Below are 14,632 nucleotides of genomic sequence, written 5' to 3' on the forward strand. Positions count from 1 at the left end.
TAATTTTATCCTTACAAGAGAAACATTTTCTTTTTCCAAACAGCACTTTTTAGTCATTCAAGAGAATATACCCTTTCCCTATATTCAGCTGATTTTAACTAATTTGGGGGTAAATTTTAATTCTGCTGTAGCTCTGATTTCAAAAGCTGCTAAAACAGAGCCACCAAATTTGACCTCATGATTTCTGTAATTTTTTTTTTAACTCTGAATAATCTTTGAGAGTAAAATTTTCAAAGAAATGCACGAGTGAATCTACTTACACCCTACTGACATTGTGTGGGAGTTTGATAGTTAAGTCCTTCAAGTATTTTTGCAAATCCTAGCCTTATAGTGGTTACAGAAAATAAGAAGTGACTATTTCTGTTGAAATTACTTGTCCAAGTATTATAATGATCTGAACAATCATGTATCGTTATCGCATTTATTCCCTTTGTCTTGAATAACGAATGTATGCTGTAACAAGAGATTCACAAACACCATATTTTTTTATATTCCATAAAAATATAAGAATGCGGTCACTTTCCCCCCAGTGCTGTGCACTGCCAGCAGATTTAGAAATTTATAGTGCAAAAGGTAATCTTGGCTAACTTGCTGAGGCATATGTAGCTTGTTAAATGTCAACCCAAGGGTCAAAAGAGTTTTAATTTAAAGGAAATACGATCAGATACATTTCCTGAAGGAGGGATTTATGCAAGCACCTGATTCTAAAGAGAAAGCTTAAAATAATGTTCATGTAATGTAGTTTTATGTATATTTTTTTCTAATAAAATCAAACCATAGGATTTGTGGGTGGTTATTATTACTGGCCATACAGGATCAGGACAAGAAGTGAAAACTGGTGAGTGCCTTATCTACCTATGGATCTTGAATTACAAAGAAAAAAAGCACTAAGTGTTCAAAAAACTTGCCCTAAAATCATACTGGTGAATCAGCTGAAAAAATAACAAACTCCATCACCAGCATTCCAGTTAGCAAGGTCTCTCCTGAGAGGAAACCACCATTCCTACTGTATTTTCTGGGCAAGAATAAAAAATGTAGAGAGAAGAAAATGGAAAAACAGCAGCTAGAAACTTACCATCACTTTATACCATTGTATTATATGATTTTTTTCCCCCCTCCTTAGAAGTAGCAGAAGTCTTGGAGTTCTTAAAAAAAAAAAAAAAAAAAAAAAAAAAAAAAAAAAAAAAAAAAAAAAAAAAAAAGGAATTCCTCAGATCTAAGAGTAATCCAGCAGAGTGCTTCCTTGGGAAGGAGAAAAGATAGAAAAGCTGTGGCTCAGTGTTTCCGCACAGTGCATAGGGAGTTTCGCTTATTTTGGTATTTTAGTATCCCGTTGCTGTGGTATTATGGTTTCTGAGAACATAGGGCTTCTGCCAACATTTTCTTCCTTATGCCCTATTTGTAATTCCGCACACATGCACAATTCATAACTGTAAGGGAGTGGGGGATAGCAGCTGTTCTCCTGCTGCACTTCTGGAGCCCCCTTGGAAGAGGCCTGAAGAAGAACAGCCATGAGTCGAGAGAAGACCGCTGCAAAGTTAGCGGCCCCTTGGCTACAGCCCGTTTGTTTATGTGCACTCCCACTGAGAGACCGGTGTACAACACGGAGGGCTGATCTCCAGCTGGTCACTGGAGAAAGCAACTACGATTGAACTAGTCCTTAGAAAAAAGCTATGCTGTATACCATGATTATAATTTCTCTTCCTGGAAAGGTTATTTATCTTCTTTTTCTTATTTATTGCTTGACTGAACTTAATATGTTTTAAATTATGTTTTAGAAGAAGTAAGATACGCTGCAACTGGTGGTATTTCACTGCAGAATAACCCCTGAAGTGATCTGTAATCCTCTGATACTAACATCATCTAATAGTGAATCAAACTGAATACTATGCTCAGTGCTATGAATACTACTTCATATTCAGCTTCATTCTGTTTTGGTTAGCATTGCCTAGTAATTAATTATTAGTCAGAATTCCTGCTATCAGTGGCATCCAGAGGCTGGCCTACACAGGCTTGAGCCCCCCTGGCAGCAGCAGTATGTACACATGAAGATTTGTAATTCTCTCACAAAAAATGCATGCTGTAGACTGCCTGTTAGAACAGTTGTTAGTATGTCTTCTCTAACAGCTAAGCATAACAAGATTGTACATGCTGGACATCAGTCAAAGACACTCAGTGACATGCAGCTTACTAATTACTGTTAATGTTTATAGGATTTGGAAAGTATTAATTGATTCTGGCACTGAAAGTGCAATCTGTTAAATTGCTTGTGTCCTTTGTTTCATCTTAGGCCTAATGGAGAATCTCATTTGCAATTAACTGTAATTGCTATACTGTATTTATTCTAAAGCATACAGTACATTACTACTTTGCTGCTGGGACCTCAAAGTTGGAGAAAGTTAATTGCTTATAAGAACATTCAAAATAAGGAGATCTTTGAGTTTTTTTTTCAGAAAAAAATAGTAAAATTTTGACATAGCTCACATAGCAAACTTGTAGTCTTGCACTACGTATTCTACTTACTTCCATAATTCACGCGTAAAGGCAGTACAGGTACATCTACGTTACCAAGCAGCGTGGCACAAAAGGCAGAAGGACAGCAGTTTGGGTAGCCGCACACAATTATGATTACAGGACTGTTTGTGCGTGTTGTGCCTTCACCAGCAGTGAAGTCCGTGCCGGTTGCCAGTTCCCAGTTCCAGGCATGCATCAGGCAAGCCTGGAGTGCAAACTGCAGGAGGACCCTACATCGCAGTGCAGCCAGGAGAGAAACTACCTCAGACACATCAGTGGTGCACTCAGGTGAGCACAGCCAGACTCCAACTGTAGATGCAAAGCAAAACTGCACCAAAAGAATCCTCCTCTCCCCCTTCCCCTGGGTCCCAATGCTAACTCACTAATAGAGATGCCGCGTATGTTATTTGGGAAGACTAGGGCTAAAAGTACTGAAACGAATTACGTTTGTGTTATCTGTGAGACTTGGGTTTTTTTGTTGTATAAGGAATTATACAGTAAATCTGAAAATCAATACATCTCCTCTACATATTCTGTAAGAAAAAGTGGAAGAAACACTAAATTCCTCACACAGGTTCTTCTGCTGCCAGTGTAGCCTGACAATTTTTTCAGTTTAAACAATCAGAGCTCCAAAGCTGATGTGGTCTGTCTAGAAACCTCAGAAAAAGAGAGAGCTTTGCCAAGAAGCAATCTAGGAGAGCAAAGAACACACAGAAGAAAAAGAACAGGAATCTGCAAAATTTTCTTTTACAGGAAAGGGGAGCTACGTTACCCTCTGATAGTGGCTACAATTTGGATGTTGGAGCACAGGTCTGTTTTTCAGTTTGGGCTAATAACACCTGCTCTTTCCATTTAGTGGGTTGATCAAGGAACAGTTAATAATAAACATTTGCTCGTTCCTTGTAAAGCAGAGAGGATATTCTGTAGTTCCTTATATTAAAGACTGAGCTGTTCTAATTTTTCTAGAGAGAATAATTTCAGGAGATAAGAAGCAGATCTAGTCAAGTTAACTTAATTAATGAAAATGCAAATCCAGTAGAATGAGTGTAGATTCTACATGCTGCTAGCACAAGATACAAAATTTCTCCAGGAGACAAGATATGACAAATAATGACAATAAAGATGCATCTAAAATATTAGAAATGTCACCTATCAGAATACACAATGTAAACAGAGATTGGTATTTGTTTTACCATCTGCAAGTGGAAACATAAGCCTAAGTAAGTATATAATGGATTGATTTCCAGCACATTCAAGCTGCTTTGGAGCTTGCTTTTAATTCAGTTGATTATTTTGATATTCTCCATTCACTTAATTATCAGATTAATGTTCTTACATAATACGTAAAATGGTTCTTTGATAATAAAAGATTAATGCAGAATTTGCTTTAGAATAGAGCATAACAGGATTGAAACCTGCAAAATTACATGTCAGAAGAGGCTATTACTTTTTACAGCAATTATATATACATGTCCCAAAAAGATGATATTATTGTATGGAACACTACTGCAAATCTTTACTGTAAAAAACATGATTTTAGAGAAATGCTATTGCTTAGGCCTTCCACTAACAGCATGACTATATTTACTTACGTGGTTTAAGTTTTCACTGTGATCTGCCAGTATTTTTTCTTTTTTACAACTTTGTAATTTATGCTTAGCATTCCCTTTAAGCTGCAGTGTATGATGACATGACTTCTCAGTTGTCTGTGCCACCTTCTCTTCCAAAGTCTGTTCATTATGTCAGTTTGTACTTCAAATGTGGTGGCAATATGCCTACTGTGTAACAGAAAGTAGGTGCATGTGGGCTCATTATTAAGGAGATGACAGCTTTCTCAGAACTCAATTATTTAATTAACCCATTTATAACCAGATGATTTGAAAAACTGTATATGTTCAGTGGTCATAATCCTGTTTGTGTGCTAAAATAACTGTTTCTTAAATACCATCAAGGCCCCAGAGAGAACATCATTTATTGAGTTTATGTCAGCGGCCACTTTATGTATTTAATATTTACTTAGCACCAGAATCTTAGCTTTCTGCTCATATTGAGATATGTAAGTCTTAGACTTGGAAATGCAGGTGTGAGTACATGCATGAGAGAAAAGGGAAAGGCAAAATCTTTGAACATACAAACAGAATCTAAACTGATATGATGCCATATGCCTGACTTCACATACGCGGTGTTTGAAAAAAGAAGCGTACAAATTGTTTAGACCCATTAAGAGTCTAAATCAAAACTTTCAGGACACTTTGAAAATATGAACTCTTTATTTTTTTAATTGTTGATTTTTGTTAGATGCATCAAAGTAACACTTTTGCACAGTGGTAAATACTTGTAAATATGGTTCAACAGACTGTCATTGCTGTAAGTGAATTTCTGAAAAAAATATAAAAATTTCTGATCTTTCCAGTAACCTTACAGTCTCTGGTGCTCACAAGTGGATGTTTCCTTATTCATGTAAAAAGGCTTCTTCTGTTTCTTAAATATCTAAGATAAAAACATTTCTTGCCTTTCTTAGGTGCTAAATGCACTGTGAGGCCCCTTGCAGCTTTTGAAACCTTCAGATACATGTGAAGATAGTGTATTTAGATAAGTTACTATCAGCATTAAAAACCTGATACACTGAAGCACTCATACCTTGACCTTTATGTCAAGATGAATAAAAAGCAGACTCATTTCTGACTGAGTAGTCCTTCTGAAAGATTGTTTGTTATGAAGGAGTGACAGCAAAAAAAAAAGCCTATTTTTCCATAAAAGGCTGAAATATCTTAATTTTGGTAATTTCTAGAATTTCTAGTCTTAATGAATTAGTTATTTATTCTATTCTTTAGTATTTATTTTTTTATCTGAGCTGATCACGGTGAGCTAGCACAATGGCTGTCTCTATAGTACAGAGCTATGAGTACTGTTGTCAGGAACGTAATACAGGGACTGGCAAAATTAGAAGTTAATCATACGTGAAGTTATTTCTAGCTTCTGTCTTTGTCTGTCTCCTTCTGAAGATGTTTCCCCTATGAATCCAACAAGTTCTCAGAAATGTCTGACCTTTCATAGTAACTGATTTGTTTAGCTTGCCCCTTTTCTTTGTGGTATGAACACATTTCTACAGTTAACTCTGCCCAATTAGGGTATGTTAATATATTTTTCTTCAGCAGCCACTGACAACAGTTCACATCACCTCTGTGAACTTGGACAGACATTTAGAATTCAGGGAGTAGTGATCCCATGGTTATTTTATTGATAGGGCAGTAAATGAACTGGGATCTGGGATAGGGGTATGACATCTGACACTACTACACAGTTTAATATTTGCTTCGTTTGTCATAAATAGAGCACATCTGCAGTACCGAAGAACAATACAGCTTTCCTCTCTGGGAAACTAGTTAAATGCAAGAAGAAAAACCCCTTAAGCTGTCTAGTTTCAATTTAACATTCAAAAGTAAGTACAACATGAAATTATATATTTCATGTGCAAACTTCAGAGAGTTCTTTCTAGTAATTCTTTTTTACAGATTTCTTTTAAGGAATGTCCTGCATGACTCTACAATTACATCCAAGGAAGCAGGAATCCAAATATGATCTGTTCTTACCCAAAGCATCCATTATTCAATATATGCAAATTTGCAAAATAAGCAAGTTGAGGTTATCCTTTATATTTGGATTTGCCCAAATTAGGAAGGCCTCCAAAAGCATCACGCCCTTAAAATAATCATTTTGCTTCCTAAGAACGATAAAGCAGAAGAGCAGTCTGACTGTTTTGTTCAATTCTGCTTCAGTGCTTTGTTTTTCTTCAGTCTTTACAGTTTTAAGCTGTTCCATCTTAGATTTCTCTTCATCTTCTACATTTGCCTCTCTCAGTTTCTATGTCTTCATATATGTTCTACAGTTTTATCTTAGAAAATCTTCTCTTTAGAAAAGAGACCTACAGGATTTCCAGAATTACCTGCTACTGACAGTCTGTAGCTGCCTGGAACATTTCTTTTGCTCTCTGGAGATGAAGAGGAGTAGAGATGGAAAGAGGTATTTGCTGTAAATTTGTTCTTGTATTCTGAAGACATGGGCAAATGCACCTTGGAGAAAAATGTTTTCCCACAGGTTTTTATTTTTACTCAGCCTTCAGAAAATATTTTCTCCACATAAAAAGATAAATGATCTTTAATGTGAGCAGATAACCTAGTTCATTATAGTTTCTTAAAACTCAGTGAATAAGGCAACATGTTTCAGCCACTTGACCTTACTTTTTACAGATAGTGAGCAACTTGGAACATTTGGAAAGGGCAATTCTGCTGGTCTCCTCAAAGCACCTCAAAGAAGAAGTATTAGAGATGGAAAGAAACTGGCACTGGATAGCCAACCTTTTGTGGATGCAGGCTGGGCACAACAGTAAATTGCTGATTCATTATCTTGCCTAGCTGTAAATGTCCCAGTCAGTAAGATTTCTGTCATATCCTAATACATCTGACTGCTGGGTTGTATTTTTTCTAATTAGTATTCATATTGCCCCTCTAACAAACCCTGCTTAGCACTCTTAAAAGCATCTCTATTTTCTTGGTCTGACTGATTATTTTAGACTTAGCTTTGGGTAGGAGATTGTATAAAAGTTGCACCACTTAGAGTAGACCCCAGACTGTCCTAAAAGAGAGTAATTTACACATTCCTATGCCAGTTGTGAACTACTTGCTTCATCATGAGGTTTTAACTTTGCAGGCTTTGTCAGTGACTACAGTATTTGAAACTAAAGGCCAATCCATTGTCTACTTGCTTTAGGAAAGAAGTAAACAAAGAGGATCTAGGACATACAGTGATGTAGCTGTAAGAGGCAAATAGCTACTGCAGCTGTGCAGTTTGAAGGAGACTTTGGCCATTCTGTCCTTTCACTGTCTTCAAATACTTACTGTTTTGTAAAAACTGTCTTGTCATATTTTGAAAATAGGGAAATGTGTCCCAAACTTCTGGGACATTTAGAGCTATGCTCCACAAAGAGTGATCACTTTGAGAAGTTTTCAAGATTGCAATACAAGATTAAGATACAAAAGAATCTCTCTGAAGAATAGACAGGTTCTAGCTCCCAGCTGACTCTGGCTTTAGGGAAGTACCACGTGCAGAATTGCCTGCTAAGATTTTAAACAATTAGACTCAGCTTTAAAATATTAAGCTTTGTATGCTCTCTATTTCAAAATGAGGATGTCAGAAAAGACTGGTGGAAATGGTCTGTATGATTGTAAATTTGCAGATGTGAAACATGCCATCTTGAAGATCTGAACTTTTATTTTCAGTCTATCAAATGGCCTCCTTTATTGGTGCATAAAAGCACCTTGCAAAGGCTGTGCTCATAAAATTGAACTGTATGCATATGCAAATGAATAGACTGGATGCTTCAACTTGTTTTTAAAATGTGTATTGTTTAATACTGGGACTCATCTTTAATGAAAAAAAATCCCTATTTTCAACCTACTGTAATCCTGTCCAGATATTCTGACACAGTGGAATTTGGAAGCTCAGGCTGTGCTGTAGCCATGATCAAGAAGCTACAGTTAAGAAATTTTGACTTGGATTTATATCAACATAGTATAGTGAAATCTGTCTCACTTCCCAGTGACCTCAGGGCACTCAGCTTGACATCATGGTTGCACTAGGAATGAGATCAATGCAAGTACCTATGGCACAGGGGCCTTCCTTGCCTTCATGAGATTTCTCCCTTGCAGAAAGCTCCCAAAAGCTCCTATCAATTCAATGCACAGTACAAATGTCAGTTATTCACTAATGGAACTGGTCAAATGCTAAAAGTGAGTACAAATGATCATCAAAAAACATGGTGAAATATGCACACTAAATTAACATATTGTAGTGCTACTGAAAAAAACCCTATTCCTTCTGAATTGCTCAGCACTTAGTACTACTCCCTACTGTTCCCCAAATCCATGCCTACCTGTAAACTGCTCAGCCTTGCTTATAGTGTTTACCAGCACTCTGATTCAGGTTGCAGTTTAGCCCAATGTCAAATATTGATCTAGAGAATATATTGCACTAATTCTTGTGAAAGCAGAGTGAACTGGCTTTTTAAGGAACACTTTCTGTGCTGCACATCTCTGATTAGGAGTTGTATCTGCCTCCATTGCCAGACTTGTTTACCAGTAAATATTCCAAAAATATCGAGAACAACCATTCTGCTTTCTCCCAAATTGCTTTTTGTACATGAGAAGAATTTCCTTAATTAATTTCAGCTCTGAAACTCTTTGCTGTAATTCTAGGCAGCTGGTGTGATGTACCCACTGTTAATGAGCTTTCTTTTCACACAACTGGGAGAATGAAAGAATGGGCCATGCTGGTTAAAATTGTTTAAAATTGGTTTTCAGCATGCAAAGTAAGTCTGACAGTTCCTGTGTGAAATTGATTGTAGTGTTATTCCTCCCCTCTGCAGAAGTTTTATCTATCTGACTACTGAGAATGAGACTCACAGCAGGGCCAGAAGCTATTGAGTTTTTCACTTCTAAAAAAACTACTCTTTTTCAAAATTGACTGAGGCTGTTTCATCTGAATTGTCATACTTAAATAACTGAACTAGTAGGAGCTGTATTTTTCAACCTTATGCCATCCTTTGAAAATTTAAGCTAGCTGTTAGCTAGAGAGATGCATCCTAACATTTTGAACCTACAAAGCAATGAGGAAAAATTGCTTTGATAAGGTTGTGTTTGTAATTTGAGGCAATAGGTCTTCTTACTAATTGCGTTTTAGGCATGATCTATTGTGTAATCCATAGAGAAACTTATTTCAAAAATGCTATAAACATAGAAACAGATGTTTCATTGAGTCATTTTCCCAAGGTGGACCTTAAAGCAAAATAGAGAAAAACATCTCCAAGTCATAATTTATTTGTGTTGATATGATTATGGAGTTGGATAACGTTAGGGATGTGAGGAAAAATAAAAGAAAATCCATCTCCATACTCCTTTTATACCAGGATTTTGGAAACAGACCAAGGAGTCTTTGGGTTAAAAAAAAAAAGTCTCTATTCTGAACAGACGTCTGTATCCAGAGTAAACGATGAACAGCAAGACATGTGCAGATAGTAAAAAATCATTTGCAAAGATGAGTGTATGATTAGAAGGAGTACAATTAAACTAGTGTAACAAGATATTTTATTCAATAGGAATGATTCAAGATTGAGTATCTAAAAAGATTCCCTGACAGGTGTGTGTGCATATGTGCACTTGTTCGTGGTTGTATAATACAATCTCTGGAAGAGAAGAGGATGAGATCTGATAAAAGAGTTTGAACGAACTGCAGTAGATGGTAGGAAAATAAAGAAAAAGCAAAACGTGTTGTAGAGAATGCTCTTTTGTTAGTAGGAAGTTGAGTGAAGAAGTAGGCAGCTCTTTTCATATTTAGGATGACCTTTCATACCTCCCAGCTTTTGGAGGGAAAAGAGTATCAGCTAAGTTCTGTGTGCATCACGATCAACCTTATATTTAATTGCAAACAAGGTTAAATTTTTATGCCGGGGATGGGGAGGAGAGGAGAGAAGAACAGAATATTTAATATTTTTCCATTACATGACTGTTGTAGGTACCAAAATTTAATTCTTGTAGATTTGCAATTCACAGAATTTTACTTTCCATATTGTATGCCACTTTGGAGATGGAGAGTTCCAGACAAGAAGCACTAAAGATGTGACACACCTGTGTTTTTCTTCTTTGCAGATATCTCAATAAGCTTGCTCTCCTTAGTTGTCACAGCCTGTGGTCTTGCTCTGTTTGGGGTCTCTTTGTTTGTGTCCTGGAAGCTTTGCTGGATCCCTTGGCGAGAGCGTGGGCTGCCGTTTGGGAACAAAGACAACAAACAAGAATCACTGAACTATACAGACACAGAGATCAATGACCATGAGTACAGTGAGGATTATCTGGGCCAGCCTACAGCATATCCAGAGTCCTCCATGAAGATTAGCCACACTTCTCCTGATATTGCACTGGATGCTCAGGCGGGAACAAAAGAGAATTGTGTGCACAATGTGCGAATGCATCGTCAGATCACAGAACCAACCTCTTCTGCTCGGTCAGTAGCTCTAATTTCTCTATAATATTTAAAAATACAGATGCAGCCAAATATCAGCTCGATTGTCTAGTATACCAATCTACTACAAATGTATAATTTACTTGTTAAATATATATATATTTTAAAATTAGGCGGAGTTATTTGGTGCCCAAACATCCTACATTAAAAGAACTGGATCATAATGTATTCTGTTGTTCTATCAAGTGCTGTCTCATTTGTACCTCTCAGAAGCTGGACAAGATAGGATGCTGTGTGTCCCTTTAGGCACCAGAACAGCCTAGATTTAGGTTGTAAAGCATGTTCGTTTGCACTTAACACTGACACTGAGCAGTCAGTAATATCTCCTCAAAGATTTTTAAAGCAGCCAAAGAAGAAAAGTAGGGCAAGCTAATGAAACACTTCCAAGAGTTAGAATTGGGATTAAAAGTGATAGACTTTAGACACAGTCATGACTGTGGGGTAAAAAGGACTGAACAAGAATTGATAAAGGCTCCAAGGGAACTGGAGAATCTCTCTGGGAGGGAACAGGAAAGATGGAGGGTGAAAGTGTGGGAAGTGGCAGGTGATAAAAGGATTATGCTTTATACAGTGAGAAAAAGGATCAGCATGTGAAGAGCTGGTTAGTGGATTTCTGGGTCAAAGCAGATGTACTTCAGCTGGAGAAAGTAAACACTAGCCCAGTTGTTCTTTACTAGCCCTTTTTCTGGCCATTTGAGCGAGCAAGTTTAGCCAAGACTTTTATGTTCAGGCATACTCCAACATGGGTAAAATGACAACAGCTAGCAGCCAGAAATTAGTTCAGTAATTACCAGCAGAAAGAATTTGAGAAGTCCCCAAAACAGCATGAATGCTATGCATCAAAAGCTCTAAGTACCTTTATTCCTTAGATCAGTGTAAGAATGGCCAAGGCTCGTTTTGTTGTAGGAATCAATGAGGAGGTCAAAGCTGTAATTACACATACCCAAGCCTGATCAATGACACCGTATTTTGCACCCAGCTCATGCAAGGTTGAATTTCAACTCATGACTAACACATCAGAAGTAGCATACAGGGCTGGTACTGCTTTGTTTGCAAACTGCTTGAAAATAAGTAATCATAAGATCAAAAATTGAAGATTCACATCCAACATCTAATATCAAGAGCTCTCATATGTACCTTTGATATTCCAAAAGCACTGAGTCAGATACAGGCTTTCTCTGCCACAGTAGGGCAGGGCAGCAGTTCTGATGCTTCAGTTAATCAAATGACAAATGCATAGGATCATCACGCTGTATCAACTCACAAGAAATGGTAGCAATGCTAATCTGTAAAAGAATTTGCCTTGGTATCTTCTCTAGAGGGCATGAACCATGTCTTCACTCCTGTAAATCTCAGCAGCTCTTTTTTCTGGCAAGTGTTCCTGGTCTGGCCCTCTCCAACAGATGATACACTGTCTCTCTCTTCACAAGGGTACAACTCTTGTCCAGGTCGCCACGCTTTACTATTTGCTGAGATATGCTCTGTTCTTTAGCCTGCTCTTTTATTGCCCCATACTTTTGCCCATGTCTTCTCCAGAAGACTCTTTCACTGAGAAGGAGGGGTCCATCTTCCTCATACTGCACCTGCTTTTGCTCACCTTTTGCCTCTGCTCCTTCCTTGCATAAACAAGTAAACAACTGCAGCTTTCCTTTCTGGTGACAAAGCCTCTGCTACAATTCTTGCTAAGATTTTAACAAGGAAGCACTGTCTCCAGTGTTCTCTTTTTTATTCCTCCCTAGGATATTCTGCAGCTCTTGTTACTACAAGAACCTTAGTGTTCTAAAGTTCTTAGGGTTAAGTGATATAAATCTATTTTCTTTTGACATGATAATATTTTGTCATGGAAATGACTAGTGTGTAACTACATAATTATGTATTTATTATGCAGCAGGAGAGAAAAATAAGGATAGTTTTCAAGAGGCTGTTCTTGTTTAAGCATATATAAACATGCATTTATAAGAAATGGGTGATGATAGCAGAGGAACTATTGCTGATTATATTCAACATATTTAGTTTTGGACTAATCCTGTACTAAATATCTTCCAGGTGCTCTTTTTATGTTCACCCACAGTCCATGGTACTCCAGTACACTGAATGATTACAGAATACGAATAGGACAAAGTAAAATCCAATTCATATAAGATTAGGATTTTACCTAGTCCAACTTTCACATCTTACTACCCCTACAGGGATTGCAAATTTGATTTCTGCTATCATCTCATCAGGTGGAAATTTCAATCACAATAACTGAGTGACTCCAGAAATAAATCTCACTGGACCGAAGCTAAAAGCAACATTCTCTCCTAGGAGCAATGAAACTAAAGGAGCTTTCAGCCAAAGTACTCCAGAGCTTATTACATCAGCTAGCAGTTATGAGAGAGAAAAAACAGAACAACTGATGGAGTGGTCAACAAACTATTTCAAATCAGAACAGCTCACTTGTAAATGAAGTAGTAGTAATAATCAACAAGTAATTAAAACACAGAAGTGTCAGGAAGTGTTCTTTGTTCATCTGTATCTTAAAACCAGAAATCAGCAAGCTCAGCTGGCATAATAGGCCAGATCAAGCTGCCATGTACATAATGTAACTTACTTCACAGGCAATAATCCAAAGGATGCAGTTGAAAATGGTAACAGATAATAACTGTTACACTAATTATACATGCCAATAAGGCAGATCATTTAGGTCTGCAATCACCATGAATCTGATTTTGTTACAATTTTCAGCCAAGTTTGTAGAGTGCATACCACTATCTTGAGATGTAGGAACCGAAAATTAATGCCATATTAGTAGGCTAATGCTGAAGGTAAGCTCTCCCCATTGTCCCCATACTGTGTTTTATCACTTTATGCAAGTATATAAACCAAAAATATGTCAAATGAAGACAGGACCTTAAGTGTGTGTGTGCACAGATATCATATAACAAAACCATTTAAATTCTTTCATTTTCACTTAAGGCATAATTCAATCCGAAGACAGCTCAACCTCTCCAACCCTGACTTCAACATCCAACAGGTTCAGAAACAGGAGCAACTGACAGGGATTGGCCGCATTAAGCCAGAGCTGTATAAACAAAGATCGGTGGACACAGATGATGGCCGGAGGAGTAATAGCAAGGCATGTGGAAAACTGAACTTTATTCTGAAATATGATTGTGATTTAGAGCAGCTGATAGTGAAGATCCACAAGGCTATCAACCTGCCTGCAAAGGACTTCTCTGGAACTTCAGATCCATATGTGAAGATATATCTGCTTCCTGACAGGAAAACAAAACACCAGACTAAAGTACACAGAAAGACCCTAAATCCAGTATTTGATGAAGTTTTTTTATTTACTGTCCCATACAATGACCTGAACACACGGAAACTCCATTTCTCTGTATATGACTTTGACAGATTCTCCAGGCATGACTTGATTGGCCAAGTGATAGTGGATAATTTTTTAGATTTAGCAGATTTTCCCAGGGAATGTAATATTTGGAAGGATATTGAATATGTCACCAATGTAAGTATTATAATTTTTCTTTGTGAGATTGTTTCTGATTATAATTTCTTTTATCTGTTTATAAGCAGAATTCTCTTGTAGATTTTTGAAGAAATATATTCTATCGTCTCTTTCTCAAAAGTTGACCTTAACCCCAGGAATTTGTTGCTACCTTTTCAGTCCTCACTTTTCCTTCCTTTGATATATTAAAGAATGGCTTACATAGGAGGTAGCAAGTTTAGCCATTGCCCTGCTGATACGGTAGAAAACATAGAGAGCATCTTTCTCCAAATCTTACTTAATCTGAAACTTACTTAAGGAAATACTCTCTTTTTATTTATCCTATCTTTCTGTGTTTTGCATTATTTTCCTCATAAATTACAGCATACTATTCAGGTACATCTGCAGCTCAAGATTTCCTTTGCAGTGTTCTTCATCCTTGAAAAGGCTATATTCTCACAAAGTGAGGTAACACCCTGATATAATTCAGGCAAACAGACATTACTGTGCAAAACACAAGGGTCATAAACCAGCTTATAAAAACCCAAAGCTATGTAACAA

At 37.1% G+C, this 14,632-nt stretch overlaps 1 protein-coding gene across 4 annotated transcripts in view; it reads left to right on the forward strand.

Annotated features, from left to right (window-relative positions):
• Nucleotides 1–14,632, forward strand: part of SYT9 (synaptotagmin 9) — a 63,291-nt gene that overhangs the window by 13,784 nt on the left and 34,875 nt on the right. For 3 of the 4 annotated variants that reach the window (XM_062576557.1, XM_062576556.1, XM_062576559.1), the window contains exons 2-3: nucleotides 10,218–10,569; nucleotides 13,546–14,092. In XM_062576557.1, coding sequence (XP_062432541.1) covers nucleotides 10,218–10,569; nucleotides 13,546–14,092 — 899 coding nt within the window. Of the gene's footprint in view, nucleotides 1–6,523; nucleotides 6,538–10,217; nucleotides 10,570–13,545; nucleotides 14,093–14,632 lie in introns of those variants that run through there. The other variant, XM_062576558.1, reaches the window with a different exon arrangement.

Source organism: Rhea pennata, chromosome 5 (assembly GCF_028389875.1).
Source record: "Rhea pennata isolate bPtePen1 chromosome 5, bPtePen1.pri, whole genome shotgun sequence".
Lineage (NCBI taxonomy): Eukaryota > Metazoa > Chordata > Aves > Rheiformes > Rheidae > Rhea > Rhea pennata.